At 46.3% G+C, this 27334-nt stretch overlaps 1 protein-coding gene across 3 annotated transcripts in view; it reads right to left on the bottom strand.

Moving 5' to 3' along the window:
• The window catches only part of SLC66A2 (solute carrier family 66 member 2), a 51919-nt gene extending 26830 nt beyond the window's left edge, over positions 1-25089 (bottom strand). Inside the window, exons 1-4 of one of the 3 annotated variants that reach the window (XM_010586678.3) lie at positions 25007-25089; positions 24331-24655; positions 17067-17200; positions 8024-8071 (exon numbers count right to left, since the gene is read on the bottom strand). In XM_010586678.3, coding sequence (XP_010584980.2) covers positions 8024-8071; positions 17067-17200; positions 24331-24533 — 385 coding nt within the window. In that variant the 5' untranslated portion in view covers positions 24534-24655; positions 25007-25089. Of the gene's footprint in view, positions 1-8023; positions 8072-17066; positions 17201-23301; positions 23542-24330; positions 24656-25006 lie in introns of those variants that run through there. The other 2 variants (XM_023543714.2, XM_010586679.3) reach the window with 2 other exon arrangements.
• Positions 25090-27334: the final 2245 nt, after the last annotated feature.

Below are 27334 nucleotides of genomic sequence, written 5' to 3'. Positions count from 1 at the left end.
AATTTGGGGATTCAACAACTCACACAAAGCTAAAAAGCGATCATGAAATCCTGGCTGCCTCAGGACCCACCAGGCTCCCAGAATAAAGCTGAAAGTCCATGCGCTCTGAGATTTTCACAATGGAAGGTGTGGCACAGCAAAGCCTCCACGGCGAAGGGCAAAGGGCCATCCCTGGTAACTGACAGGAAGAGGGAGAAGGCCTGAGCACTTCTGAGGGACCGCGCAGCCGAAGAGGACAGTTTGCTGTGATTCCAAGGGATGTCACATCACAAATACCCCAGGAAGGGCAAACCAAAAACCAGAACCACTGCTGTGGAGTTGATTCCTGCTATAAAAGACGCTGGTGACAACAGACCCAAAATAGCTCGCAGTCTAATGCTCTTTTCTGGGCAGCCAGCAGTGGCTGAAGAGCTTCTATATTTTCCTTCTCTTTTATTTTTAAACCAAGGGAGAGAGCCAGGTAATTTTAAACTTTTAAATCTCTTAGGCAATTAGACCATGGGAGCAAGGGGACACAGGAGTTGCAAAGGATCATTCCCAGCCACAGGAAAGATCATTTAAGAGTAAGAAAAGGAAATTAAACAAGAACCGGAGGGCACGCAGCCGTCTTCCCACCTTTGGGAACCTATTAGCCCACAGATAGCTTTCCAAAGGAATGACTGGGGAAAGCATCAGTAGTACAAACTTAAATGAAAGAGTGTTTCCAAACCCCAGGCCAATTCAGACACACATTGGACAACCACTGTCTTTCTCCTTCCTGCTCTTGGAATTACTGCATGTCACGACCACAGTGACCCCAGGGCCACTGACCAGCTGGTGGCCACCAACCTCTAAGCTCCTCCCCAGGAACATGTATTAATCACAAGTGGGGAAGAGCTCGCAGCAGGGAAGCCGGTGGACATGCCTCCACCCATCTATCTATCCATGTACATCCCTGGGAACAGACAGACCAGCACTGCCCTAGAGGACACAGTGCCACTTTGAGAGGCTCCTACCAGGTACCACCTCAGACCCCAGGCAGCACAAGACGAGCCCTCCAGGACACTCCCCAACATAAATGTCTTCTGCAGAAGTGCCCTGGCCAAGAGAGACAGGAGATTTTGACAGCCCCCACAGCACCAGATGCAGAGCCAGCCTTTCCTTCCAGAGGGCTCTGTGGGGCAGCCATGAGCCTGACTGGCTAGGACAGGCGAGCACTGCTGCGCACTGTGGTTAGATGGGAGTAGTCCTCACTTTCAGGAATGCTCAGCATCAGGAACACCAGGTCGGGACTTCTCAAACAGTCCACGAAAATGTGCATTTTAGTTCCACTTTCTGTAACTTTGTGCCTGTTTCAAAATTTAAATAATTTTTTAAATCAACTTTCCTAGAAAACAAAACAAAGAAATCCCTTCCTTCAAAACCCTGTTTCTAACTTGTTGTTAGGTGGCTGTCGAGTTGGTTTTGACTCATAGCAACCCTATAGGACAGATTAGAACTGCCTCATAGGGTTTCCAAGGAGCGGCTGGTGAATTTTGAACTGCTGACCTTTTGGTTAGCAGCCGAGCTCTTAAACACTGTGCCACCAAGGGTTCTGACTAAGGCCAGGCTTTTATCAGACCACTTTTCTGCACAACAGAGGGTACCCTCCATTGGCGAATGTTTTTGTCTGTCTCACTCAGCCTAGGACACAGCCCTGACCACCAGCCTCAGCCTCAACTTGCCAGAGCTTGGACAAACCACTCCTGGTGGCAAATAAGGGTGGGCACGGGCACTGCAGAGCCACCCATCTGCAGACAGGACGGCTCAGCTGAGGCCTGAAGGTGCAAGTCCAGACTCAGGCAGAGTCACGTGCAAGAGGGGCAGCTACTCACAGGGCTAGGGAGCACCCAGGCACTCACGGAGGATGCGGAACATGGCAGACGCTCACAAAGGGTGGGGAGCACAGCAGGTGCTCGTGGAGGATGAGGAATACAGCAGGTGCTCAAGGAGGGTGGGGAGTACATGGGCATTCACAGAGGATGGGGAACATGGCAGGTGCTCAAGGAGGGTGCAGAGCATGTGGGCACTCACGAAGGGTGGGGAGCATGCAGGTGCTCATGGAGATGGGAAATGGTGGGAGCTTACAAAGGGTGGGGAGTATGACGGGCACTCATGGAGGATGGGGAACATGGTGGGTGCTTACAGAGGGTGGGGAGCACAACAGATGCTCATGGAAAGTGGGGAGAACAATGGGTGCTCACAGAGGGTGGGGAGCAACCAGGGGCTCATGGAGGGTGGGGAGGGTGTTGGACTTGCCTGGCCCCTGAAAACTGGGGTTATTAAGAACTTTAAGGAGCATGATTCAACTCTGTGAGTATGAAGTCCACTCTTGGCTCTCAAAGCCTGGGTTCACTCCCTGATCCTCCTTTAATCACATCCTCACCACAGCAGGCAAAGGGATGATGAGATAGGCCACTCCCCAAAGACACACTGAGAGGATTACAAGTGCCTGTTTGTGTGACGGTGCCCCATGAAGCTGGGCAGATAGGGCAGGCACTGAGCAAATCCCTGGAAACCCTAACACAAACACACCCTCCACAGGAAGAAAGGGCAGGCTCTTCCAGGGACCAGCATCCCAGTCCTGACCCAGAGTTGTCCTAGTACTGAGCCTGACAGCAGCCAGGTGGTGATGTTACTGCAGCCGCTGCCATGAATCGCTGGGGAAAGCCCTGTCAAGATGTGTTCTGTCATTGGCCTTGTTGGTTTGTTTGCTCCTCTGCCTCCTCTGATTTGCAGGAGCCTCTCCCCCTTTTATCCATCTCAGCACCTCCAGATCCTTCTCTTCTTTTGCCTGCTAGTCTCTGCTCAGTGAGGCAGCAGAATGGACAGAGGGAAGCAAGGTGCTGAAGTGTTCCCTGGACCGGGCACTGGTACCACCTCTTTGCGGACTGAGCACTGTCCCCACATCCCTCACCACTATAGGGTCTGCCCCTCTGGCTAACAGAATGAAGACCTGTGTACTGAATAGATCCTGCTGTTGAATTCATTACCCACTCTTGTATGAAGCAGAAACAGCACCAGAAACACCTTGGTCCAAATGGCACTGGAATAAATAAATTTTTTTCCCCAAAGCAAAACGGCTCTTTCACTTTATAATTAAAACTTTAAGACTACCTACTTGTAAACCACTTAACAAAGGAAAGTGATTATCTATCCAACTGGATACCTCGCCATGTGTCCACCCACTTGACACCAAAACCAATAGTGAGTGCTCAAGGCCACTGGTTTTACTCATCAATGCAGCTGTTACATAAAAGCACAACAGTATGTTATTCTCCTGGCCTGAAACATTCTTCATAATTTCAGCCCACAGGGACCTAGCTGGGTTGAATTCTGGAATGGTAACATGAGAATCTTGTAGATCCTCTCCCCGGTGAAACAACAATAGTGGTGAAAATAATAAAAAAAAAAAAAAAAATTTTTTTTTTTTTAATTTTAGAAATTGAAAATCTACTCAATCTCAGTAGAAGTCTGAGACATTTGAGCCATGACCTGCTCCCCTCTACCCACCCTCAAAGCTCAGTGTGACAAAAGCTCTACTACAGATGGGTGAAGCCAGGAAGACAGGTTTCCCTCTTGTCCCAGCTCTCAGCATCAGGCAATGGTTTCTCCCAGGAGGGGTAGGTTGCCAGCATTTCCCACCCCCAGGTTCAGCTTCTGCTGTACTCTGCAAACATGGCCAAGAAGTCTGGGTTCCCTCTCTTCACCCCAGCTCCACTTGGGTGGGAAGTTGTACCCCAGCTATACAGAGAATACTGGGCCTCAATCACCCCTGCCCCAGCTTAGTCGTAGGGTGAAAGTTCTACACTGGGAGGGACAAGCCAAGAAGACCAAGGGCTGCAACCTCCTCAGCACTGGCTTATAGAGCAGGGGTGTGATTCTGAGAGAAGCCAACTGCTGTCCCCACCACCAGCTCCAGAGCAGTCATTCAGAGGTTCTGTCTCTGCTCTTGGGGAGCAAGAACAGAGAGACACAGCTCTCCCTAAAGCAATTAACTTTATTTGGAAGAGAGCATGGAGAAGTTCAAGCTTAAGGGCATTGATAAAACAATGGAAACCTTGATGATGAACAATCAAGAGGAAGCTAGTAGCTCCACAAAGCAACCAGCAAATCTGGAGACCATCTAAAAGTTTAATAGAGGTAACCAGGAAAAGGGACAGCTAAGAAGAGCCCTCCTGGAGCCAGAGCAAATGTCTAAGACTGGCCTCAAAGACTACTCCTGCAAAGCAACCCAATTGGATCAGACAGTGGAACAATTTATGCCTCAGGGTGATGTCAAAAAAAAAAAAAAAATAGAGCAATAGGCTGGCAATTAATGGAGGAGCCCTGGTGGCACAGTGGTTAAGCTCTCAGCTGCTAACCGAAAGGTCAGCAGTTCAAACCCAAGCGCCACTCTGTAGAGAAAGATGATATGGCAGTCTGCTTCTGTAAAGATTTACAGCCTTGGAAACCCTACAGGGACCCTACTCTGTCCTACAGGGTCACTATGAGTCAGAATTTGGCTCAACAGCAATGGGTTCATTGGGGTTCAACAGCTGGGCATAATACCAGTAGAGGCAGACCAGTCAGAAGCTCATCAGGGAGGCTAGAGAAAGACTGCAGAAAACCCAGCTAGAACAAGCAGTCATTTCTTAGGGGAGAGGAGGTTCAGACACTGCACACTGTGGCAAAATAGACAGTGCTGAACTAGTCCAGCCAAATCACTAAACAAATAAATAAGCAAACAACAAGCTTGCCCCTCTCCAGAGGTGGGGGAATCAATAAACAGAGTTGTTACAATATATCACTAAAATGTTCAGTTTTCAGCAAAAAATTAGGAGACATACAAAGAAACAGAAGAGAAAGGAAAAAAAGCAGAAAAAAAACTGACTTTGAAAGGATAGACACATTGGACTTATTAAAGAAAGATTTCAAAATAACTAATATATATGCTCAAAGAACTGATGGAAATCTTGCAAAAAAGAGTTAAAAGAAGGTAAGATGACACTGTCTCATCAAATAGACAATATCAATAAAGAGATACAAATTTCTAAAAAGAACTAAATGGAAATTCTGGAGTTGAAAAGTACAATAACTGAAATAAAATATTCATTAGAGGGGCTCAACAACAGATTTGAGCTGGTAGAAGAAAGAATCAGCAAACTTGAAGATAGGTCAGTAGAGATTATGTAACCTGAAGAACAAAGAAAACAGAATTAAGGAAAATGTACAGAGCCTCAGAGAAATGTGAGACAATATTAAATGCACCAATATATGCAGAATTGGAGTACCTGAAGGACAGAAGAAAGGAGGAGAAGAATAATCAAAGAAATAATGACAAAAAGCTTCCTGTATTTGATTAAAATATTAATCTACACATCTAAGAAGATCAGCAAACTCTAAGTAGGATAAAACAAAGAGATACATTCCCATAGTCAAAATGTTGAAGGCCAAAAAAAAAGATAACATCTTGAAATCAGCAAGGGAAAAATGACTTGTCACTTACAAGGAAACCCCAATAAGATTAACAGCTGACTTCGCATCAGAAACAATGGAGTCCAGAAGGCGGTGGGATAACATTTTCAAAGTGCTGAAAAGAAAAAAAAACTGTCAACCAAGATTCTTACATCCAGCAAAACTTTTTAAAATGAGGGTAAAATAAAGATATTCCCAGATAAAACAAGAACTGGGAGAATTTGTTGCTAGAGAACCCACCTTACAGGAAATAATAAAGTAAGGTCTTCATGATGAAAGCAAGTGATTCAAATCCACAAGAAAAAAAAAAGGAGAATAGGTAAAGGTAATCATGTAGGTAATTATACAAGACAGTATAAGTTCATATTTCTTCTCCTTCCTTCTCTTAACTGATTTAAAACTTAAAAAACAATTGAATAAAACAATATTATGGTTATTGTCAGGGCTTTAACAAATAAAAATGTAATATATTTGAAAATAACAGTACAAAGGAGGTAGGTGGGAGCAAAGCTGCACTGGGTAAGGAAATGACATCAGATAGTAATTCGAATTTACAGGAAGAAATGAAGGGAACCAGAAATGGTAAATAAGAAGGTTAATATAACAAACTCTACAAATATATAATTGCTGTCCTTTCTTCTCTCAACTTCTTAAAAACCTATAAATATACAAATATTAATAATGACAACAATGTATTGTTAGGTCTATAACATATACAGACATAATATGTATAATAACAATATAAGAATTAGAAATCAACAACAGAAGGAAGTTTTGCAAATTCACTAATATATGGAAATTAAATGACACATTCCTAAATAACAAATGACTCAAATAAGAAATCTCAAGGGAAAGCAGAAAATACTTTGAAATGAATGACTATAAAAATGCAACACACCAAAACTTACAAGATGCAGCTAAAGCAGCACTTAGAGGGAAATTATGGCTGTAAACACCTCTATTTAAAAAAAGAAAGAAAAAACATCTCCAGTCATTAACCTAATCTTCTACCGCAATAAACTAGAAAAAGAGCAGCAAACTAAACCCAAAGCAAACAGAAGAGAAGAAATAATAAATATGAGAGTGGAAATAAGTAAAACAGAGAAAGGAAAAACAATACAGAAAATCAACCAAAGGTTAGTTCATTGAAAATATCAACAAAATTGACAAACCTTTAGCTGGACTAATAAAGAAAACACTCAACTGATAAGAAAAACTGATAAGAAGACTCAAACTGCTAAAACTAAGAATGAAAGAGGGGACATTACTACCAACCTTACAAAAATAAAAGATTATAAGAGAATTCTATAAACAATTATATGCCAACAAATCAGATAACTTAGACGAAAAAGACAAATTCCTAAGACAAACACCAAAAGTGACTCAAGAAGAAACAGAAAATCTGAATGGACCTATAAGAAGTAAAGATATTGAATTACTAAAAAAAAAATTATCACAAAGACCAGAAGATTCTACCAAATTCTTCCAAAATATAAAAGAGAAGAGAACATTTCCCAATGTGTTTTATAAGACTACTATTATCCTGATACCAAAACCAAACAAAGACATCACAAAAATAGACAACTACAGACCAATATCTCTTATAGATATAGTCACAAAAATTATCAACAAATTACTAGCAGACAGAACCCAGCAACATATACAAAGGATTACACACCATTAGCCAGTGGGCTTTAATCCCAAGAATGCAAAGTTGGTTCAATAAATGAAAATCAACCAATGTAGTAAACCATAATAATAAAGGACAAAAACTACATGATATCTCAACAGACACAGAAAAGCATTTCACAAAATTCCATACCCTTTCTTGATAAAAACCCTCAACAAACTCAGAATAGAAGGGAACTTACTTAACCTACTAAGGGGCATCCATTGAAAATCCACAGCTAACATCTTAGTTAATCGAGAAAGAGTGAATTCTTTCCTCCTAAGAGGAACAAGACAAGGGTGTCCATTCTCACCACTTCTATTCAATACTTCACGAGAAGTTCTAGCCAGGGTAACTAAGCAAGAAGAAATAAAAAAGCATCCAGACTGAAAAAGAAGAAGTGAAACTATATTTGCAGATGCCATCATCTTGTAAAAGAAAATCCTAAGCAATCCACTAAAAAGCTCTTTGAATAAACAAGTTCAGTGAGATTGCACAATACAAGATCAAGTAGCAATGAACAATCCAAAATGAAATTAAGAAAACAACTGCATTTACAATAGGATCAAAAGAATAAATTAGTTTGGAACAGATTCAAAAGAAGTGTGAAACTCATACCCTGAAAACTACACTCATACACACACAAGCACACACACATGCACACACATACGAGGAAAAGGAGCAGGCTTCTAGAACTACATCATGCTGGAAAAGGGCACAGCTATGAGTTGTTAGTCACTGTGCATATTGCCAGGTTTCAAAGACGTGCATGCGCGGTCACAGGGTAGGCATGATGGGGAGTGACACAGAAGGAGCAGAGCCGCAGAGGATGAAATGAGTCATATTCTGAGTGGCAGTCTCATGCAGTGTGGTACATACCCAGATAGGACCGCCTGAGGGGGACTCTGATTTCTTCATCCTTACTATCTGCAGGTACATTAAAAAAAGAGAGAAAAACAGACAGGAAGAGGAGAAAAGACAAAAATAGACCGGTTTTAACACTGTTAAGCAGATATGTTTCCCAGACGTTTTGAATTTCTTTAAAAAAAAAAAAAAACCCTTGGAATAGAAAGACCACAAGGTTTTGGTTTCTGTGTACAGGAAAATTCACTTTCTGAATTCTTTTTCTCCAAAGCTACCTTCTTTCAATATTATAAAAAAAAGTGCACAGGGGCAGGAGGAGGAAATTTGGGGACAAAAGTTAAAAGTCGCTACGTTTTCATTTAATTCCTAAGGTCATAGTGGCAAAAAGTCTACTGCCTGTTTGCTACACTATGGACAAGTGACACCACAGATCCCACTTCTATTTGCCCCAGAAACTCATTCATGCGTTTCTCTCTCATTTTTACTCCCTAGAAGCTTCAGTTGCTGTACATCTGTCTCAGGGTCAAATAAGATCTATTCAGATGATTGCTCATAAAGCTGTTTTCAGAGCACATGAGAAGGGAAAATGCCCACGGAAGTGGGGAGCAAATGCATGTGACCCTGGCAGCCACATGGTCCAGACCAGGCTTACCCTGGCCCCCAGTGACCCACACACCTCCAAACCTGAGTGCAACTGGCTGACCCAGAAGCACCTGGAACAACATGCTTGACTTCAGCCTGGAAGCCTGCTTCTCCCCACCAGGACCTCACTGCACCACGCTGCCCCTCCACAGCTGCCCAAAGGCCCTAAAGATACGAGCCAAGCACCTCCAGAGGACGGAAGGTGGCTAAAAAGGAAGAGTAGGACTCAAATCAGGGGGCTCCATAAGCAGGTGTGGAATCAAAGGTTGTGTGTCATCTGCCCCAGGCAGTGCAGAATCGACCTCAAATGGAAACTTTGCAAGCAAACAGCTAAAAGCAAACGCTAAACAAAGTTCACGCCTAGACTGGGTGTCAGCAGATGCCCTCTAGATGCTGCCAGTGGGAGGTGGGACATTGCCAGGAAAGTAGAGGCTTTTACGAGCCGACAGCACAAAGGACACAAACTGCAGTCCTCACCCTGCCCTTGTCCTGCACCACCTCCTGTGTCCTGGTGCTGACCACCAGTCTGCTGGATTTCCTGACCTCTCTGCTTTATTTCTCTACCTCTGACCAATTTTACCAGTCACTGGTACCTCCTCTACAGATCATGGTCCCAAAGGAAAGCACCTGAGCATGGTGGGGGAGGGGGTGAGTGAATGCAGAACACAGGAATGAGCAGCACACAGCACAACAACTCAGTTGTTTCCCTCTTCATCTTCCAGGCCTAACCATGCTGACACTGAAGGGCAGAGCTATGGGGTCCATGTGGTCAGCTTCTAGAAGCACAGGGAGAGCAAAGGCAAGAAGGGTGGAGGACACAGCTGTGGGTTAACTAGACATCTGTAAAGGTGGAAGAAGCAAGACAGAGACTGTATAAGGGGAGATGACTCAGACTGCAACCGCCTTGTAATCCACGTCGCACTCTTGTCTGGCATGGCGTCAAGCCACCTACGGTTTCCTGGCTGGAAAGCAATATGATCAGATTTGTTTCAGAAAAGTGTCTTGGTGTAGGATGGACTGGAAGAGGGAGCCACCTGAAGCTGAGAAGCCACTGGGGAATGTTCTCTACAATCATGCACTTCCGCAAATCTGGACAGAACACATATTCTGCCAGGCACCAGGGAACCACAGATGTAGCAGGTTGTATTTTCCAAAGATGGCCATAGCAACATTTCTATCCCACATTACCATCCAGAACCCTGGCACTCCCCTTCAGGAGGTAGAGTCCACGTCCTCTCCCCTGACTACGGGTGGGCTTGTGTGCTGTGTGATTTCCAAGCCAACTTCCACAGGACTCCTGCTCTGGGGACACTTGCCCTTGGAACCCAGCTTCCATGTCATGAGGAAGCCGAGGCCACGTGAGGAGACCACATATAGACGCTCCATGACAGCCCCGGCTAAGGTCCCAGTGACAGCCAGCATCACCCATCAGATGTCTGAGTGAATGAGCTGCAGGTCACTCCAGCTCCCAGCCTCTGAGCTGACCCAGCTGATGTCAAATGGAACAGAGAGAGTCCCTGCCACACTCTGCCCAAACTGCAGATCTGTGAACAAAATAAATGTTGTTGACTTAAGTCACTCAGTTTGGGGGTAGTTTTTCAAGCAGCCATAGTTACTGGAACAAAAGGTGATTTGGCAGAAGGCTCACCTGAGCTAACACCCAGGAGAGTCAGTTCTGGATGGTCAGAGAACAGGTCAGAGGCCAGCAGGAGAGAAGGCTGGTCAGATGACAAGAGGCCAGACTTTCATCTGCTTCCCAAGGGATTTGGTCACATGATATCTGAGACCTACTGCTGCAGGCAGGTAAGGAAGGATACATTACAGCTCAGCCTGCGTTGGGGTAGGGTGCGCTGGTAGCAGAGGGGGAGGATGCCACAGGTGAGATACAGGACAAACTGGAGACCAGGGACCAGTGAATGGAGTATGCTCACAGTGGTCCAGGCAAATCCGGGACGGGTCTATGTCGGAGCTGGGCAGCAGGCAGGACAGTATAGGAATCTATGGAGCCTGATGTCCTAGGATGCCAGCAAACCCCTACAAAATACATTAAAAAATGTTTGCGTGCAAACCCTGCCTAGGGGAGTGTCCTCAGCTTTCGTTCTCAAAAAGGTATTTGACCCCCACCTCCCAAAAAAGTTTTTAATCTCAACTGAAATATAATTTACGTACCAAAAAAATTCACCCTTTTAAAGTGTCTTTTTTAGCATATTCACAATGCCTCTGAACTTAAAAATAGTTAAGATGGAAAATTTTTGCTATATACATTTTTTTTTTTTTGACCACAACAAAATAAAAATTAAGTTAAAAAGAAAAAACAAAAACTCTTGGAAAATACACACCAAACAGTTAACAGATCTAGGGAAGAGTGAAAGGGGCAGCACTGAAGTATATTTCTTTCTACATTATTTGCATGTGTTCAAATAGAACATTTGTTTTGAAATGTGCAAGCATGTGTGCATGTGCACATATGTGTGTGTGCATGCCTGTGCATTTACACGTGCGTGTGTATGTGTGTGTGTATTTTTTTTAAGAAGTGATGGGGCAGAAGAAGATCCGACAGGGTAGGAAGGGACTGACAAAAACACAGCAGCACAGAGCACGCCTCCTCCCCAAGGCTGGCTGCTCACAAGCCATGGTTCAGCGCTGACTCAGTGTGTGGAGTAAGTGCTGCTAAGAGGGGCAAGATCCACGTTTTAAGCCTTGGTAGTGCTCCTCGGAAAAAGTGAGGCAAAATGAACCACGTGACACCTCAGCTCTGGCCTTCCTTTCCATGCTTAGATTGTCCACACACTCCCAAAGAGTTACAGCAACATCAAGATAAAGCTTTTTTTCTTCTCCCCTTGTTAAGCCTTGGGTGAAGCAGACAGGATAGAAACATGTTGTTTAAAAAATAATAATAATGCCCCAGCCAGCAATAGTTGGGCTGTCTGTCTTTCTGTCCTTCCGTCCCTTAAAACGGTATATGTGGACTGGCTGGGCCAGTTCTATTTTGGAACTCTGTGGCTGAGGTTTGGGGTAAATGTAAAAGAAATTCAACTCCCTGACTCTGAGCCACAGATAATTCTATTTCTCTAAGAGAAATTAAAAACGAAAAATAAATTATGAAACAAAGTTAAACTTTTAAAAAGCAAAAATAAATAAAATGAAACAAATTTTCAGCCTGAATTGCTTGGTTTCTGCCCCACCCCTTCCCAGCAGGCAGATGAGAGGAAACAATCCACACATTTCATTAAACTCCCTCAGGAATAAGCTACATATGACAGACACAAGAATGGTCAACTTGACTTTGATTCAAATATTGAAAGTGCTGAGTGTGAGACTCTTAGGGATTTTCACAACATGCACTGTGTCCCCGCTGGCTTTCCATCTGTAGTCACTGCGAGGCCCAGCTGGCGTTTCAGGGTTGGAGAGCCTTGCAGGAGGCACAGTTCTCTGTTAACAAAGGACCACACAGAGGAGCACAGGCTGGGCAGGCCTGGGGGCAGCAGGGCCAGGCACCCTCTGCATGCTGGTTCTGATCCATCAGAGTCACAGATGTCACCCATGAGTCTGTGTACCAGTGTCTTGGGCCGCTGTAACAAATGACTATAAACTAAGAGTCTTAAAACAGCATAAATTTACTTTCTTGTAGTCCTGGAGGCCGGAAGTCAAGAATCAAGGCATGGGCGGGGCTGTGCTCCCTCTGGAGGCTCCAGAGGAGAATCCTTCCTTGCTCCTTCCAGGTTCTGGTGGCTCCAGGCATTCCTTGGCTTGTGACAGCACCTCTCCAATTTCTGCTTCCGTCTTCACATGGCCACCTTCCCTCTGTGCCTCTATATCTTCTCTTCTTATAAGGACACCAGTCATTCCATTTAGGGCTCAACCTAAACCCAGGACAATCTCATCTCAAGATCCCTAACTAATGCCATCTGCAAAGACCCTATTTCCAAATAAGGTCACATTCTGAGGCTCTAGGTGGACATGAATTTTTTTGGAGGAGCATTGCAGTGAATTACTTAATATGGCCCTTCTACCAATGGTCTTTTTAAGTTCCACCAAATGACTGGATGAAGACTATGCAAATGAGGTGCTTATGGCCCACCAAGGGGATTGGATAGCTTTCTAATAATGTAAATAAGGTGTATGGCACTCTTGTGGTGGGGGGGGACCATGCAAATAAGGTGTATGGCACCCTAACAAGGAGATTGGTCAGTTTTGCTATCCTGCTATGCTTAAAAGAGAGCCAATCCCAGAGCACAGGAGACCTAACTACCACCAAGAAGAAGAGAGGGAGTAGAGCACTTCCTTTGGACCCAGGATCCCTACACCAAGACCCTCCTAGACTCAGAAGACAGAAAGAGAGAGCTATAACATGGAAGACAGCAAGATGGTGAGAAGCAGAGGCAGTAGAACCAGGAGACCAGCAGGAGACAGCATGGTGAGCTTCCAGGGCCACAGAGCAAAAAAGCTGAGTGTATTCAGGCAAGAGGCTTACTGGAGGAGTGGGGTACCTCCAGGCACTTATTAGCAGAACTAAAGAGCTTTGTAACGCTTGCCCAAGCAGGGAAGAGGCCAGGCCGAGGCACCAAGAGCCAGAGACAGGCCTGCCTGTGGGCACAGCTGAGAAGAGGCTGTCCTGATCAAAGAATTGTATCCTGAGCATTCCTGAACCTGAACTGTAACCTGCTACTTCCCTAACAAACCCCATAACTGTGAGTATGGTCTGTGATTTCTGCGTGGTCATTGCAACAAGTTACGGAACCCAGCGGAGAAGTAGAGAGTGCCACGGGAGGGAAGGCTGGTGTCAAAATTGGTAAAAAGTTGGCAAAAAGACATATATCTGACCTCTGCCTCATAGGAAACCAGCCTTGGGCTTCTAATGCTGATAACTATTCTCCACCCGCTTTGTGAAGTTTGACAAGGAGGTTAGATGCCTCCACCACACCATTTTTACAGGGGGACGCTATTCAACCACTATAGACTGCAACTTCAGCAAAGCTGCAAAAAAAAAAAACAGAAGCATATGGGTCAAGCACACTGCAACTTCTGCACTGCTTACTGCTGACTGGCCTAAATGCCCCAGGAGCCATTATGTCAACTGTCAACATCACCAACAGAGACAAATCATGAGTGCCTACTGAGAGAAGCACTCGACAAACTTTAACACCTTAAGGATAAGGGGTAGGTAGATGAGTTTCCTACTGCTCTAAATTTCCACAAGCTTAGTGGCTTAAAGCACCAAAAATCTATTCTCTTACAGTTCTGGAAGTCCGAAGTCCAACATGGGTCTCACAGAACTAAAATCAAGGTGTCAGCAGGGCTGTGTCCTTTCTGGAGGCTCCAGGAGAGAACTCATTTCCTGCTCACTCGGGTGTTGGCAGAATCCAGCTTCTGTGGTTGTAGGACCAAGGTCTGGGTTCTTTAGAAGAGCATATGAGGGTGTCCCAGCACCCAGGGGCCTCTGCATTCCTCAGCTCATGGCCCCTTCTTCTATCTTCAACAACAGCCACAGTGGGTTGAGTCCCTCTCATGTCATCTCTATGACCTTCCAGCTCTCCTTCCCCATTTAGGGACCCTGTGAAGAGATCAAGCCCCTGGATACCCCAAGACAATTGCTGCATCTAAAAGTCTGTAATCTGAGTCCCACGTGCAGACTCCTCTTACAACATCAGGTACCATTCACAATCCTGGGAGCTGGGACGTGGACGCCCTTGGAGGCTATTATTCTGTAAAAATATAAATTTTGGCCATTTCTTGGGAATTGAGATTCACTATTAAAGTTGCCAAGGATTTCATTTTACTTCGATCCACAATCAACACCCATGGAAGCAGTAGTCAAAAAAATCAAATGGTGTATTCTACTGGGCAAATCTGTTACAAAAGATCTCTTTAAAGTGTTGAAAAGCAAAGATGTCACTTTGAGGACTAAGGTGTGCCTGACCCAAGCCATGATATTTTCAACCACCTCCTATGCATAAGAAAACTGGACAATGAATAAGGAAGACCAAAGAAGAATTGATGCCTTTGAATACGGTGTTGGTGAAGAATAGTGAATACATCATGGACTGCCAGAAGAAGGAACAAGTCTGTCTTAAAAGAAGTACAGCCAGAGTGCTCTTTGGAAGCGAGGATGGCAAGACTTCGTCTCACGTATTTTGGACACGTTATCAGAAGGGACCAGTCCATGGAGAAGGACATCATGCTTGGTAAGGTCGAGGATCAGCGAAAAAGAGGAAGACCCTCAATGAGATGGAGTGACATAGTGACTGCAACAATGGGCTCAAACACAACAATGATTGTGAGGACAGTGCAGGACCAGGCAGTGTTTTGTTCTGTTGTACACAGGGTACACTGACTCAATGGCACCTAACAACAACAGCATTTTAACTAAATCCTCACCTCCTTTTGGAGGAATTTATGTAGAATACTGGAAGTAAAGAGAATAGTTAGCTATCAACTATCGCAATCAACTTTTTAATCTAAAACTTCCCTTTTGATGAGCAGCAACCAGAAAGAAGGAGTTTCTGTGTATGCACAAAGTGCCCACCCTCGCCCTTACCTAGGACAACTTGAGGAACCAAAAACCAAACCAAACCTATTGCCAGCGACTTGATTCTGACTCATCGTGACCCTGTGGGACAGAGCAGAGCTGCCCCATAGAGTTTCCAAGGACCACCTGGTGGATTCAAGCTAATAATCTTTTGGTTAGCAGCCATAGCACTTAACTACTACGCCACCAGGGGAACCAGGTGGCAAAAATCCAAATAAAGGGGACCACGTAGATTTAGGTTCTTGAAGGTATTCCTGCATTTCAACAATGCCATGTAAGTTTCAATTCTAAGCTGAGGCATCCCTAGAGGTTCTCAAACCTGCTACATCTGGCATCTTACCTCAGCCTGCTTACTATTTCAAATAGGGTCCCAAAACCTGGTCTCTGCTATCATGGGTACAAGTTATCCTCTCATCTTTCTCCTCCTTCCCTCGGGGCAATTAGTGTTCTAAAGGAAAAACTTCACACTGTGTCCTGTTGGTCAGTTAAGACACCACATCCAAGCTAAAGGCTGAGGGTTTACACAAAGGGAAGGGGACAGATAGAGCTCCTAAGTCACAGGGAGGAGGGACAGAAGCCATGCAAATGAAAGCCCAAGCCATTTAAGCATAAATATAAGAGCACAAGTCCTTACCTAGTAATATCCTGATGGGTTTAAAAATCCTGCCTCCTAGGCAACATTAGTGGTATAATAAGTGCCATCTCTAATGTCATTTCAAACCCAAATCACAACAGGGAGAGACAAAAAAGGACGTGTAGAGGAGAAAAGAAACGGCATTAACAGGGGAGACAGAACAAAAACACACTAGAGAACATATTAGTGGTCATCTTCACAGCTTTAAACGACACTAAACAAATCTTTATTTGGTCCAGGATACTCACTAGAGCTAGAAGCTGACCTATTTTCTACCAAGACTGAAATGGCACACATACATCTCATTCTAAAAACAGAAGCATGCAAAAGGGGAAAGGATCCTCTCAGAGGGAGAGAAAACCATGATCAGGAATGAAACTACAGGGGCGCCGACTTCCCGGCAAGATTTGAAACCCACGGGGGCCCCAAAACGAAACAAACTCTGGGGAAAAATATTTCTCTGCACAACAGGTGAGATTAAAACACACACACCCCCAAAAATCTCAGACAAAGTTAGAAAGAGAGTTGTCTTGGATTTAGTCACCAGAAGGGAAATGAAAGTAAAGCATTGCACTCCTGCATAGAAGCAGCCCGCTGCCCTGCTGGTTCAAACACAGGATGTTAGACTGCAAGGAGCTTTAACCAGAAAGTCAGGGAGTAGTGTGGACTAAGCCCGGAACTAGTCCTGGCCAGCTCTAACCATCAGAGCACAGATACATATTCTAGGAAGTCTGGTAACCTTGACCCACAAAAGCATAACTTTGGATGTATACTTAACAAAGTACATGAGAAAGACCCCAGTTTACCTTGTGGGTGCAAGAGGAAAACTTGGTGCATTTTATGTATAAGCCATACACAAAGATGGAGATAGAACTGCACTCACAGGCTGTGTCTTTCCCTGACCTGATCAAACCAAAACTTGGATAGAAAAGAAACACTCTGCCTACCATAATTTAGAGTTCGCATGCAACAGTAATTATTAGCGAAGAATAATACACTAAGATTAGTTACTCAATTTTCAGTAAAGAAGCTATATTATCAGGACTTGGTTTGCATTATAAAATTTGTCACTAAAGTAATTTCACCTACTGAAAATCTTCTTACCAGTTATAGATAACAGTGCCATTAGATGAAATTCAAGCTGCTTTTAGATAACATTAGATCAAGGTGCCTGCTATCTCCCCAGTGGGCACGCATGGTGCCTGCTGATTAGTACAGCTCTATTTCCAGAGTGATAACCCTCCTTCACCAACCTGCAAAAGAGCGGCGTTTGAGGTTCAGCTCATTGGTCACGCGGACTTCGGTGCAGAGTCTCAACATCAGCAACATGGTCAAGATCATGATTATGCTCTGCCACAGAAGAGGGGACTCAAAGTGCCTTCCAAACCTGGAGAGGTAAAGAGACACCTATCAGAGGATCCAGGCGCCCCCCTGCTCCACACAGCTCATGGTTGTTCCTAGAAACAGCCCCACCAGCTACCTATTGGCCCGGGAGGGTATTACTGAATGCTTCCACTGGTGGAGGTCAGACAAGGGGATGGCAAGGAAGCTGGGGTGCAGCCTCCCCAAGATAAAAGCGAGTGAGTCTACAAGAATCCAGTAGGGACTCTTCCCACTTAACTTAGGGTCATAAGGCTAACCATGTGCAATTTGGGCCATTTTACACAGAAGACCACTTCCATTTTCTTTTAATTTTCAATAGAAGTGATGAGTGACTGGAATAACTGGGGGAGAAGATACCAAGGTTTAAGCTTCCCCTGATACCACACGTCAAAAGTCGAACCCAGACAAATTCAAGTTTACAATAAATGTGAGCCATTTAAAACAATGTGCACGGGACACACAGGTGAAGAGTTAACTGGCTTCAAGACGAAGACAAGCAAGTTCAAGATGTCAAAGGGCACAGGTTTCCACAAAAGATACATAACTGACAAAATAAATATGAAACAAAGTTCAACATCATAAGTAATCTTAAAAATCTAATTAGAATAGAAACTAAACCAAACCCTATGCTGTCGAGTCAATTCCAACTCACAGTGACCCCACAGTAGAACTGCCCCATACGGTTTCCATGGAGCAGCTGGTGGATTCAAATTGCTGACCTTTTGGTTAGCAGCCGAGCTCTTAACCACTGTGCCACCCGGGCTCCAATTAGAATAGAACCAAAACTCACTATTGTCAAGTCAATTCTGACTCATAGCAACCTTATAGGACAGAGTAGAACTGCCCCATATGGTTTCCAAGGAGCGCCTGGTGGATTCAAACTGCCAACCTTTTGGTCAGCAGCCATAGCTCTTAACCACTATGCCACCAGGGTTTCCAGAATAGAAAGACATCCCTTTTTACTTATCAGATGATTTCATTTCTTTCCCTTTAATGACAACAGCCTGGGCATAGGACTGTAGAGTGTGGGAAGCCTTGTCCTCAAACGCCATAAAGCAGCCGCTTCCAGAGCCGTGTTGTCATTACTATAGCAGGTAAGTGCTAGGCCACAGGGAGGTATGCACACCTGCGCTGTTCAGCCAAGTTCCAGTAGAAGTTCCTAAATGAGCACCTCCTCATGTCGCCAAAGTAGCAATGAGAACTCGAGTCAAGAAGTGTGTGTCTCCTCCCCAGCAATGCTCACTGCTCCTGCAACACTCACCGCTATCACTCAGCAACACTCACTACTCTGGCAACACTCACTGCTTATCAGTCTTAGTAGTAAAATGTTACTAATTGCTGCTACTGTGTTTTCATTTTTAGATTTATGCCAGGAAGCTGGGCATCTCACATCCTGTGTATGAATGTGTAGGCTTGGTCCAGGTCCCGCTGAATGCATGTGGATCTGGTGAGAAGCCCAGCAATACCAATACCTCTACTCAGCACTCTGGACCCTTCTATGCCCACGTCCTCTGCTTAATCAAAAGTCTGCACATATTAGCCACAAGGCATCGTTGAGCCCTTCTACCAACTTCTGATGCCAAAAGGCCAATCCTGTACATCACCACTGCACAGAGTGTAATCTGCTGAATGCTAGTTTTGCAAAATGATAATAAGGACTTTATGAAACGAAGGGTTATAGAGTTACACACATTTCAGAAACCCTAGGTTAAACAAAGTTAACTTGGGCCCAGGGCCTCTCAGATACTGTGCATGGGGCAGAGAGGAACAGAATGCAGATACACTCCAAATGGATTGGAGCTCTGTGGGCTAAGGTCCTCAGACCAGCTTTGGGAAATGCTGCTCAAGGGTCTAACTCCACCGTGTCTCCCACCACCACTGGCCCAGTGTAGGCCCTCCTCCCTCTCACCTGGACCCCTGCCATAGCCCCCACCCAACTTTTACTCTCTTGACCTTCTATGACTCATTGCCCCTATGCCATAGATATGTACATCTAGGTGGTTGGACGGATTGATGGTTGGATGGATGAGTGGGTGGGTGGATGGATGGGTGGATGGATGAGCAGGTGGCTAGATAGGTGGTTGGGTAGATTTTATGGGTAGATGGATGGGAGGGTGATAGATGGGTAAGTAGGTAGATGGATGGGTGGATGGGTGGATGGATGGAAGGATGGAAGGAATATTCCACATATCACTTCTTATAAAAGCATAAATCCTACAGAATCTGGTCCAGTCCCTGGCAAATAGGAAACCCTCAAAAAATTCACTGGATCAAATAGGCTGCTAGTCATGAAGGCTGGATGGGGTTACTGGAGTGCAGGCCACAAGAGGGGCTCCAGAGAGAAAAATAAATGGAATCGTTTGTATTACCCTCAAAGCAAGAGGATTTTGAACTGGGTGGGGACAGAGCACATGCATTGGCTACAAGAGTCGTAGAAGGCTCCTGGCCTTATACACCAGCATTAAACACTACAGTGTATAACACATGGAGCCTGTACCTCCAAGCCAGAGAGACACCCAGAAGGGATCAGCTCCCTCTGCTCTCCCTTCTTCATCTTGCAAGTTCCCAAAATGTTTCCTGGAGCACTGAGGAATGAGAGTCCTGTGTTAGGGAAGGCTGGCTGGAAGGAACCCAGCACTGTCAGAATGCTGGTTCTATGAAAGAAGACCAACAGGGGACAGAAACACACCCACAGGGAACAAAGTTCAGAATCCCATGTAAGGCTACCACACATTCTGCATGCTTCCTTAGACATCGGGCCCGGAGAGGAAAATAAGAAGCCCTGCTCCAATGCTATCATCTGTAGCACCTGCCAGTGACCGTCTAAACCCAGAAGCACTGCTGAGGCAGCAGATAAGAAGTTGTTTTAACTCTCTGACATCTCCAAACCAGAGAATTAGCGATTCTGAGTGATAAACACACTGGGGGTAGGCCTCTAAACAGAACTGCTTTCTCCATGTGGTAATCCAACCTCAGGCCACTCTCCCCCACTGCTTTGAAGAAAATGTATCTCACAACCCTAGAGACAGCACAGTGCTCCTTCACAACCTAAAAAGACGGGCTAGGTTCCAGGCCAGGCATTCCCTGTCCCCCTCTCCCACTCCACCCCCACCCTAACCCAGTGTGCTCAGAGTAAACAACATTATCGGACACAATCCCATTCCGGAAGCTGCTTCTGTTCAACCACAGACTTAATTAAGGCCACTTTAGAAGAAGAAGCAGAAGTGCTCAGGCACCAGCCACTCAGGCAACCAGGCCTCCCAGAAAGGGAAATGGGTGGAGAAAGGGAAGGAATTTCCGAAATGTGGTTTTGCAGCTTATGCTAAACAAAAATTAGCAACGGCTTTGGTTTGGTTTTTTGGACAGCCCCTTCAGAAGTAGCCTTGGCGCAGAGACAGACCCTGGGAGGAGACTTAAAACTGTTCTCAAAGGAAGCTGCAGTGCACAAAACACCCTGCTTCAGAGTCAAACAATCTGGGATTAGCCAGTTACCTCTCCGGCTCTTTGATTAGGGTTGAAACACCTTTAAGATTCCAGACACAGGCAGAACTAACATATAGGCTAGGACTGGACTAAAGGCAGAGTGGCAGGAGAACTTTTGGGCTTATGAAACTTGTATCTTGGTGGTTAATGGTGAGTACATTTGCCAAAACCCATCAACTCTACACTTAAAATGGTGCGTTTTATTGAATGAAAATTATGCCTCAATATGGTGGATTTTAAAACTAATTAGCAAAAGTGGAAACAACTCACATGTCCACCAACAGATGAACGGATAAACAAAATGTGGTCCATCCATACAATGGAATATTATTCAGCTATAAAGAGAAATGAAGTCCTCATACATGCCACAGCATGGATGAACCTTTAAAACATTATGCTGAGTGAAGTAAGTCAGACACGAAAAAAATAAATCTGTTGCCTTCAAGTTGATTCCAGCTCACTGAGATTCCATGAGAGTAGAATTAAGCACCAATTCAATATGCAGATGACACAACCTTGCTGGTTGAAAGCAAAGAGGACTTGAAGCACTTATTGATGAAGATCAAAGACTACAGACTTCAGTATGGATTCCACATAAAGAGAACAAAAATCCTCACAACTGAACTGACAAGCAACATCACGATAAACAGAGGAAAGGTTGAAGTTGTCAATGATTTCATTTTACTTGGATCCACAATCAACACCCATGGAAGCGGAAGTCAAGAAATCAGACAATGTATTGCATTGGGTAGATCTGATGCAAAAGACCTCTTCAAAGTGTTGAAAAGCAAAGACGTCACTTGGAGGACTAAGGTGCCCCTGACCCAAGCCATGATATTTTCAATCACCTCCTGTGCATGCGAAAGCTGAACAATGAATAAAGAAGACCAAAGAATTGATGTCTTTGAATATGGTATTGCTGAAGAATACTGAATATACCATCGGACTGCCAGAAGAACGAACAAGTCTGTCTTGGAGGAAGTACAGCCAGAGCGTTCCTTGGAAGCAAAGATGGCAAGATTTTTTTCTCACATACTTCGGACATGTTATCAGGAGGGACTAGTCTCTGGAGAAGAACATCATGCTTGGTAGAGGATCAGCGAAAAAGAGGAAGACCCTCAATGAAATGTATCGACACAATGGCTACAACAATGGGCTTAAACGGCAACAATTATGAGGATGGCCAGGACTGGGCAGTATTTCATCCCGTTGCATATAGGGGAACTGACTCAATAGCACCTAAAAACAAAACAAGCTCCATAGGATTTTCTTGGATCTAATCTTTTACAGAAGCAGATCACAGGCCTTTCTTCCATGGAACTGCTGGGTATGTTCAAACTGCCAACCTCTTGGTTAGCAGCTGCACACAAACTGTTTGTGCTACCCAGGGACCTAAGTCAGACACGACAGGGCAAATAGTGTATAATCTCACTTATATGAAATATCCAGGCTGGACAAATGCATAGAGACTAAAGTTTATTAGTGGTTACCAGAGACTGGGAGTGGGATAGGGAATAGGGGGACCTGAGCTTCTGTGTGCAGTGACGAAAAAGTTTTGAAAATGGACAATGGTGATGGTTGTACAAAATGGTGAATGTAATATCACTGAACTGCATGTGTGAAAATCACAAATTTTTTGTTATACGTATTTTACCACAATAAAATGTTAAAAAAAAAAAAAAGCAGATCTATGATTACTCAAAAAGTAACCCCAAAAATCAAAAGGTAATAAACAGAAGCAAAGCTCAGGAGGGGCACAGTTATGGACACTTCCTAGTCATAACCTAATACCTCATGGGATTGGTTTACTGGGTTTGAAGATCTAGGACGACAGTTTCATGAGGCAACTCAGTCATTTGGTATAGCATAGATCACAAAGATAATGTTCTACATCCTAGGTTGGTGAGTTGCGTGAAGAGTCTTAAAAGCTTGCAAGCAGCTAAGATACAACTATTGGTCTCTAGGTGTCAGGAGGAAAAGAGAAAGAAGGAAACAGAAGACTCAAAGAAGAAACTATTCTACAGGGCTAATTGTCTACAGGAACCAAGCCCACCCACCCTGAGACCAGAAGAACTAGATGGTGCCCAGCTACCATTACCGACTGTTCAGACCAGGACACAATACATGGTCCAGGATAGAATGGGAGAAAAATGTAGAACAAAACTCAAATTCCTCAAAAAAACCAGACGTACTGGACCAGTAGAGACTAGAGGAACCCCCAAGACTATTGCCCTGGGATAACTTTTAAATTTGGAAATCAAACCACTCCTGGCGGTCATCTATCAGCCAAAAGTCACAATGGCTCATAAAATAAAAGATATTACTCATGAGAACTATGCTCCTTTAAACAATCATCTAAATGAGACTTAGCGGTCAACATTTACCCTAGACCAAAGATGAGAAGATAAGGGGGGACAAGGAAGGTAGATTAATGAAAACAGAACAATCAGGATGGAAATAATGAGAATGCCGACACATTGTGAAAAGTGTAACCAATGTCACTGAACAATATGTACAGAAATTGTTAAATGAGAACCTAATTTGCTATGTAAATTTTCTCCAAAAACAATAAAATATTAAAAAGAAGCAGCAAAGCTCAGGATGCTAGCTGTCGGGACTCACCTCCCTGCTCCCCTTGCTCTCAGGCTGATCTTTGAGAAGAACAACATTGCTCCTCCTTATCTGTGCTGACAGAGGGGAGCACACACCTGCCTCAGGATCACAAGAAAGGAAAATTCCAGGTGTTTTGGCCTTGAAATGTAGCTATAAGACTTCTCTTCATTTTCTTCTGAAAACTCCCCTTCTCAATTATGTGTGGCTTCAGCGGCGATTAAAATTAATTTCAATTTCCTCAGCAGAATGCTAATGACAATAAAAGAAAGTTGGCCCAGGAGGAGGCAAAGAAAACATTGACTTCCTATTAAATATTGACTTCCTATTAAACGCACAGACAACCCTAGTGAAACAAAACCAGGCCTGGAAGGGCTGGGGGCTACAGCCCCTTTCCAGCATCTGTCTCAGCTCAGAGGCCCCTCCCCAGAAAGGCCTTTCCATACCTGGCAGTGCCATTTTCCTCACTTTCTGTTATTCTTATTCACTTGTACACTTCCTTGTTTTCTTGTCTCCTCCCACTAGAAATGAAATTCCCTGTGAGGAGGGACCCCATCGGTGGGACCTCAGCACCCCAGTCCTAGGACAATGTCACACAGAGAGGGCCCTGGAAAGTGGCTGATGTCTAAGTATGAGAGACCATAAATGAGTAAGCAGAACTAGAAGTTACACTTGAGATTCCCACCCCAGCTCCATCATTTTGGGGGGGCATAACCTCATCCTGAAAGAGCCCTGGTGGCAGAAAAGATAAGCGTTAAGCTGCTAACTCGAAGGTTGGCGGTTCAAATCCACCCAGCAGCTCCTCAGGAGAAAGGCCTGGTAATCTGTTCCCGTAAAGATTACAGCCTAGAAAACCCTAGTTTTCTAGGGGTCGCTATGAGTCGGAATCGACTCGACGGCACACAACAACAACCCCTTCATCCTGAGAAGTGCAGAATGTGGCCTGCCCAGGAAGAAGGCACTCCCCACCTGTCCTGCCTGGAATGCACTGTAGAGACGCCCATCTCTCCCCGGGCACCAGCGTAAGTAAGTCCTGCTCACCAGAAGAGGATCCGTAAGATATTAGCCACCAGCAGCACCAGACATACGTAGGTGGAGAAGCCGTCGGCGTTCTGCGTCCTGCGGATGTCCCGGTACTGAGGAATATAGGGCACCACGCCACCGAAGACCATGGCGCCGGCCGCGCCCCACGACACCAGCTGCTGCAGCGGGACCAGCAGCCAGTCCAAGCCCTGAGCCTCCATCCCGCACCCGGGCGCCGGCTGCAGGCGCCGCGCACCTGGCCGAGCCTCCGGAGCTTCCGGGGCTCACGCTGGCTCCTTATTTCCACATTGCAGCGTTGTCTGAGTGATTGCCGCCACCGGGCCTGCAGGGAGCAAAGTGAGGACGTGAGGACTCGAGTCCAGCTGGGGCGGAGGCTCAGCCAGCGCGCCAGGAAGCCAGCAAAGGACCGGCCACGGGCAGACGCGGCGGCACTGCGCAGGGGCGACCGGAGGCCGGGGCGCTCGGGGGCCAGCGCCCTGTGCCCCCACATCGGAGCCCCGAGAGCTGAAAGGGGAGCAGGGGGAGCACCCCGCACCCTGACACGTGAACTCGCACAGCCCTGAGGCCTGGGGTCCAGGCAGGTGGCGCCCCCCGAGGTACCCTGCTCTGCCCCTCCCAGCCCCGCCCAGCCCGCGCTTAGAGCGCCCGGGACCCCAGGCCGTGGGTCCCTCACCCGCGGGCTCCGCCGCCGTCAGTCTGTCTGTCTGTCTGTCCGCGCAAGTCAGGCCGCCCCGCGCCGGCAGAGCCCCGCCTCGCGTGACGTCACAAAGTCTGAAGCTCCCGCCCACTCCTGGGAGGCGGGCGGGAGCCTCTGGGTCCTAGCGCGTGACAGGCTACTGGCGGGCCCAGGCTGAGTGGGTCTAGGAGGAGGAGGACCTGGAGTTGCTTCCGCCCTCTCACCTGGCCCGAGTGAAGATCAGAGTCAGATGCCCACGTAGACCCGACTCCAAGTGTCCCGGAGCGGAGCCTTGTAGACGCTGCGCTTAGCCAGCGGCCACCTGGAGCGAAGAACTGAGTAGGGGGCTCAGTCCTTGCCCCGCGGTCAGCTCTGGGTCCAGCCACAGCCCTGAGCGCCGTCCCCGGGCGCACCCTGTGGGGGTTGTCCCTCCTCGAAGGAAGTGGGGCTGGGAAGGGCCCTGCGATTGCACATCCCCGGTCATGGGGAGCGGTGCCGGAGAAGGTCCTGCGCGGACTCGTCCCCCGTCATGAGGAGCGGGGCCGGGGAGGGTAGCGGGGGACTGGGGAGGTCGGGGCGCTCAGGGCGGTGAGCACCCACTGTGCATCCCTAGGCCCTTCCATCCATGAATCCTCGAACAGTGTCTGCTCCCGGCCACGCGGATGGGATTCAGAAGTCGGCCAGGTATCAGGAAGAAGAAACTCGTTGGGGTTGGGGTGGGTGGGAGCTTGTCTCGGGAAAACAGAGAAGTCCACCCATCGGCCTGAGGAAGTTCCGAGTTCCAAAGCAACCACCCAGAGGAGCGGCGACCGTGTGGACTCGTGTCCTTTCAAAAAGTACCTTTGCACCTGCCCTGGGATGCACGGAGCGGCTACCAGTCACCTCCCTACCATGCTGCTGTGGGCAGACTGTCGGTGCCTCTTAAAGACAGACAAGAACCTGAGGTCCGTTACTCAACGAGGTCTGGAGCTGGAATCTAGAGGCCGAGTCCTGGACCCTTCCTTTCAGAGAGCAGCAGCCGAACCGCAAGGGGCAAAGGGAGAGCGCTCAGACCCCGGGGAGTCGGCTCTGGTGGGCTGGCAGCACGTGGAGCCCAGGGTGGAGGTGGCTGGGCGTGAGGATCCGCATGCCTGGGGGCTGGGGAGTCAAATTCCAGCCCTGACAAGTCTGTGCGGAAAGCCGCCCACTGCGCCGGGCCTAGAATCCGGCGCAGCGCCTCTTGTCAAGGCTTCTGCAGAACCCAGGTGTCACAGAGGAAGACCACCTGGATGGGAGAGGCCCCCGGGGGCTTGCCCCATCCTCATAGTTGCCTTTCTGAGCCTCCCCAGGCCTAAGGTAGGCCTCCTGATTCCTGCTTGGCTGGCTTTGTGGGAAATCATGGCAACAGTCACAACCTACTCTCAGACAAACCTGAACATCATGACAGGCCCCTAAATAAAGAAATACAGGACTGGCCACTTAAGTTACTTCTCTCCTATGAGGCTGACACTGAGCATTTCTGAATCATCGCTATTCAGAGCACCACCCAAGGGAACAACTCAGCATATAGCCCCAGGAATGGATAGGAAATAAGAACACACGCAGAGAAAAAAGCTGAGGCAGGGCTGGGAAAGGAAAGTAGATCTTCCTACTTAGCCATATCCTCCCCTGAGCTCTATAGCCTCTAGAATGTTTCATTCTCTCTGTTCTGGAGGCTCTCACTTTTGATTCTCTGGAGCATCTGAGGGGTACCAACTGCTCACCCTTGTTTGTTTCTGGAACATGTGAGAGGCTTAGAGGCACTTGGGCAAATCCGTGGCCAGCCTGGAGCCTTCAACTCTTCTGGAGAGGTCTGGAGTGCCCCCTGGGCCACCTGTACACAAGTGAGCAGCTCAGCTAAATGTACCCAGTCTTGCATTCTCAGTCCAGATTTCACCCCATAGAGGTCTCCAGTGGAGTGAATTGATGGCCTCTTGTGATCTTTGAATACCCTGTCTGGAGTCAGAGCTTCCCAAATCCAGGTTCAATGAGATCACATTGGCAACTTAAAATCGGCCACTGTGGAAGTGTTTACACCATGGAAAAGGGGAAAAGCCACAAACCGGGAGCCAGTCATTACGTATACACCAGTGCCCTGTTGGCTACAGTCTACAGCAATGACTAAATTTACAAAGACTGACAATACCAAGCCTGGTGAGGATGTGGAGCAATGTGGAACTCTCCTCCATGGCTGGCAGGATGCAATCAGGATGCATTGATAATTCCTGGTGATTGGAATGCGAAAGTTGGAAACAAAGAAGAAGGATCAGTAGTTGGAAAATATGGCCTTGGTGATGGAAACAATGC

Source organism: Loxodonta africana, chromosome 11, assembly GCF_030014295.1.
Source record: "Loxodonta africana isolate mLoxAfr1 chromosome 11, mLoxAfr1.hap2, whole genome shotgun sequence".
In the NCBI taxonomy this organism is placed as follows: Eukaryota; Metazoa; Chordata; class Mammalia; order Proboscidea; family Elephantidae; genus Loxodonta; species Loxodonta africana.
This window is presented reverse-complemented; position numbering and strand designations above follow the sequence as displayed.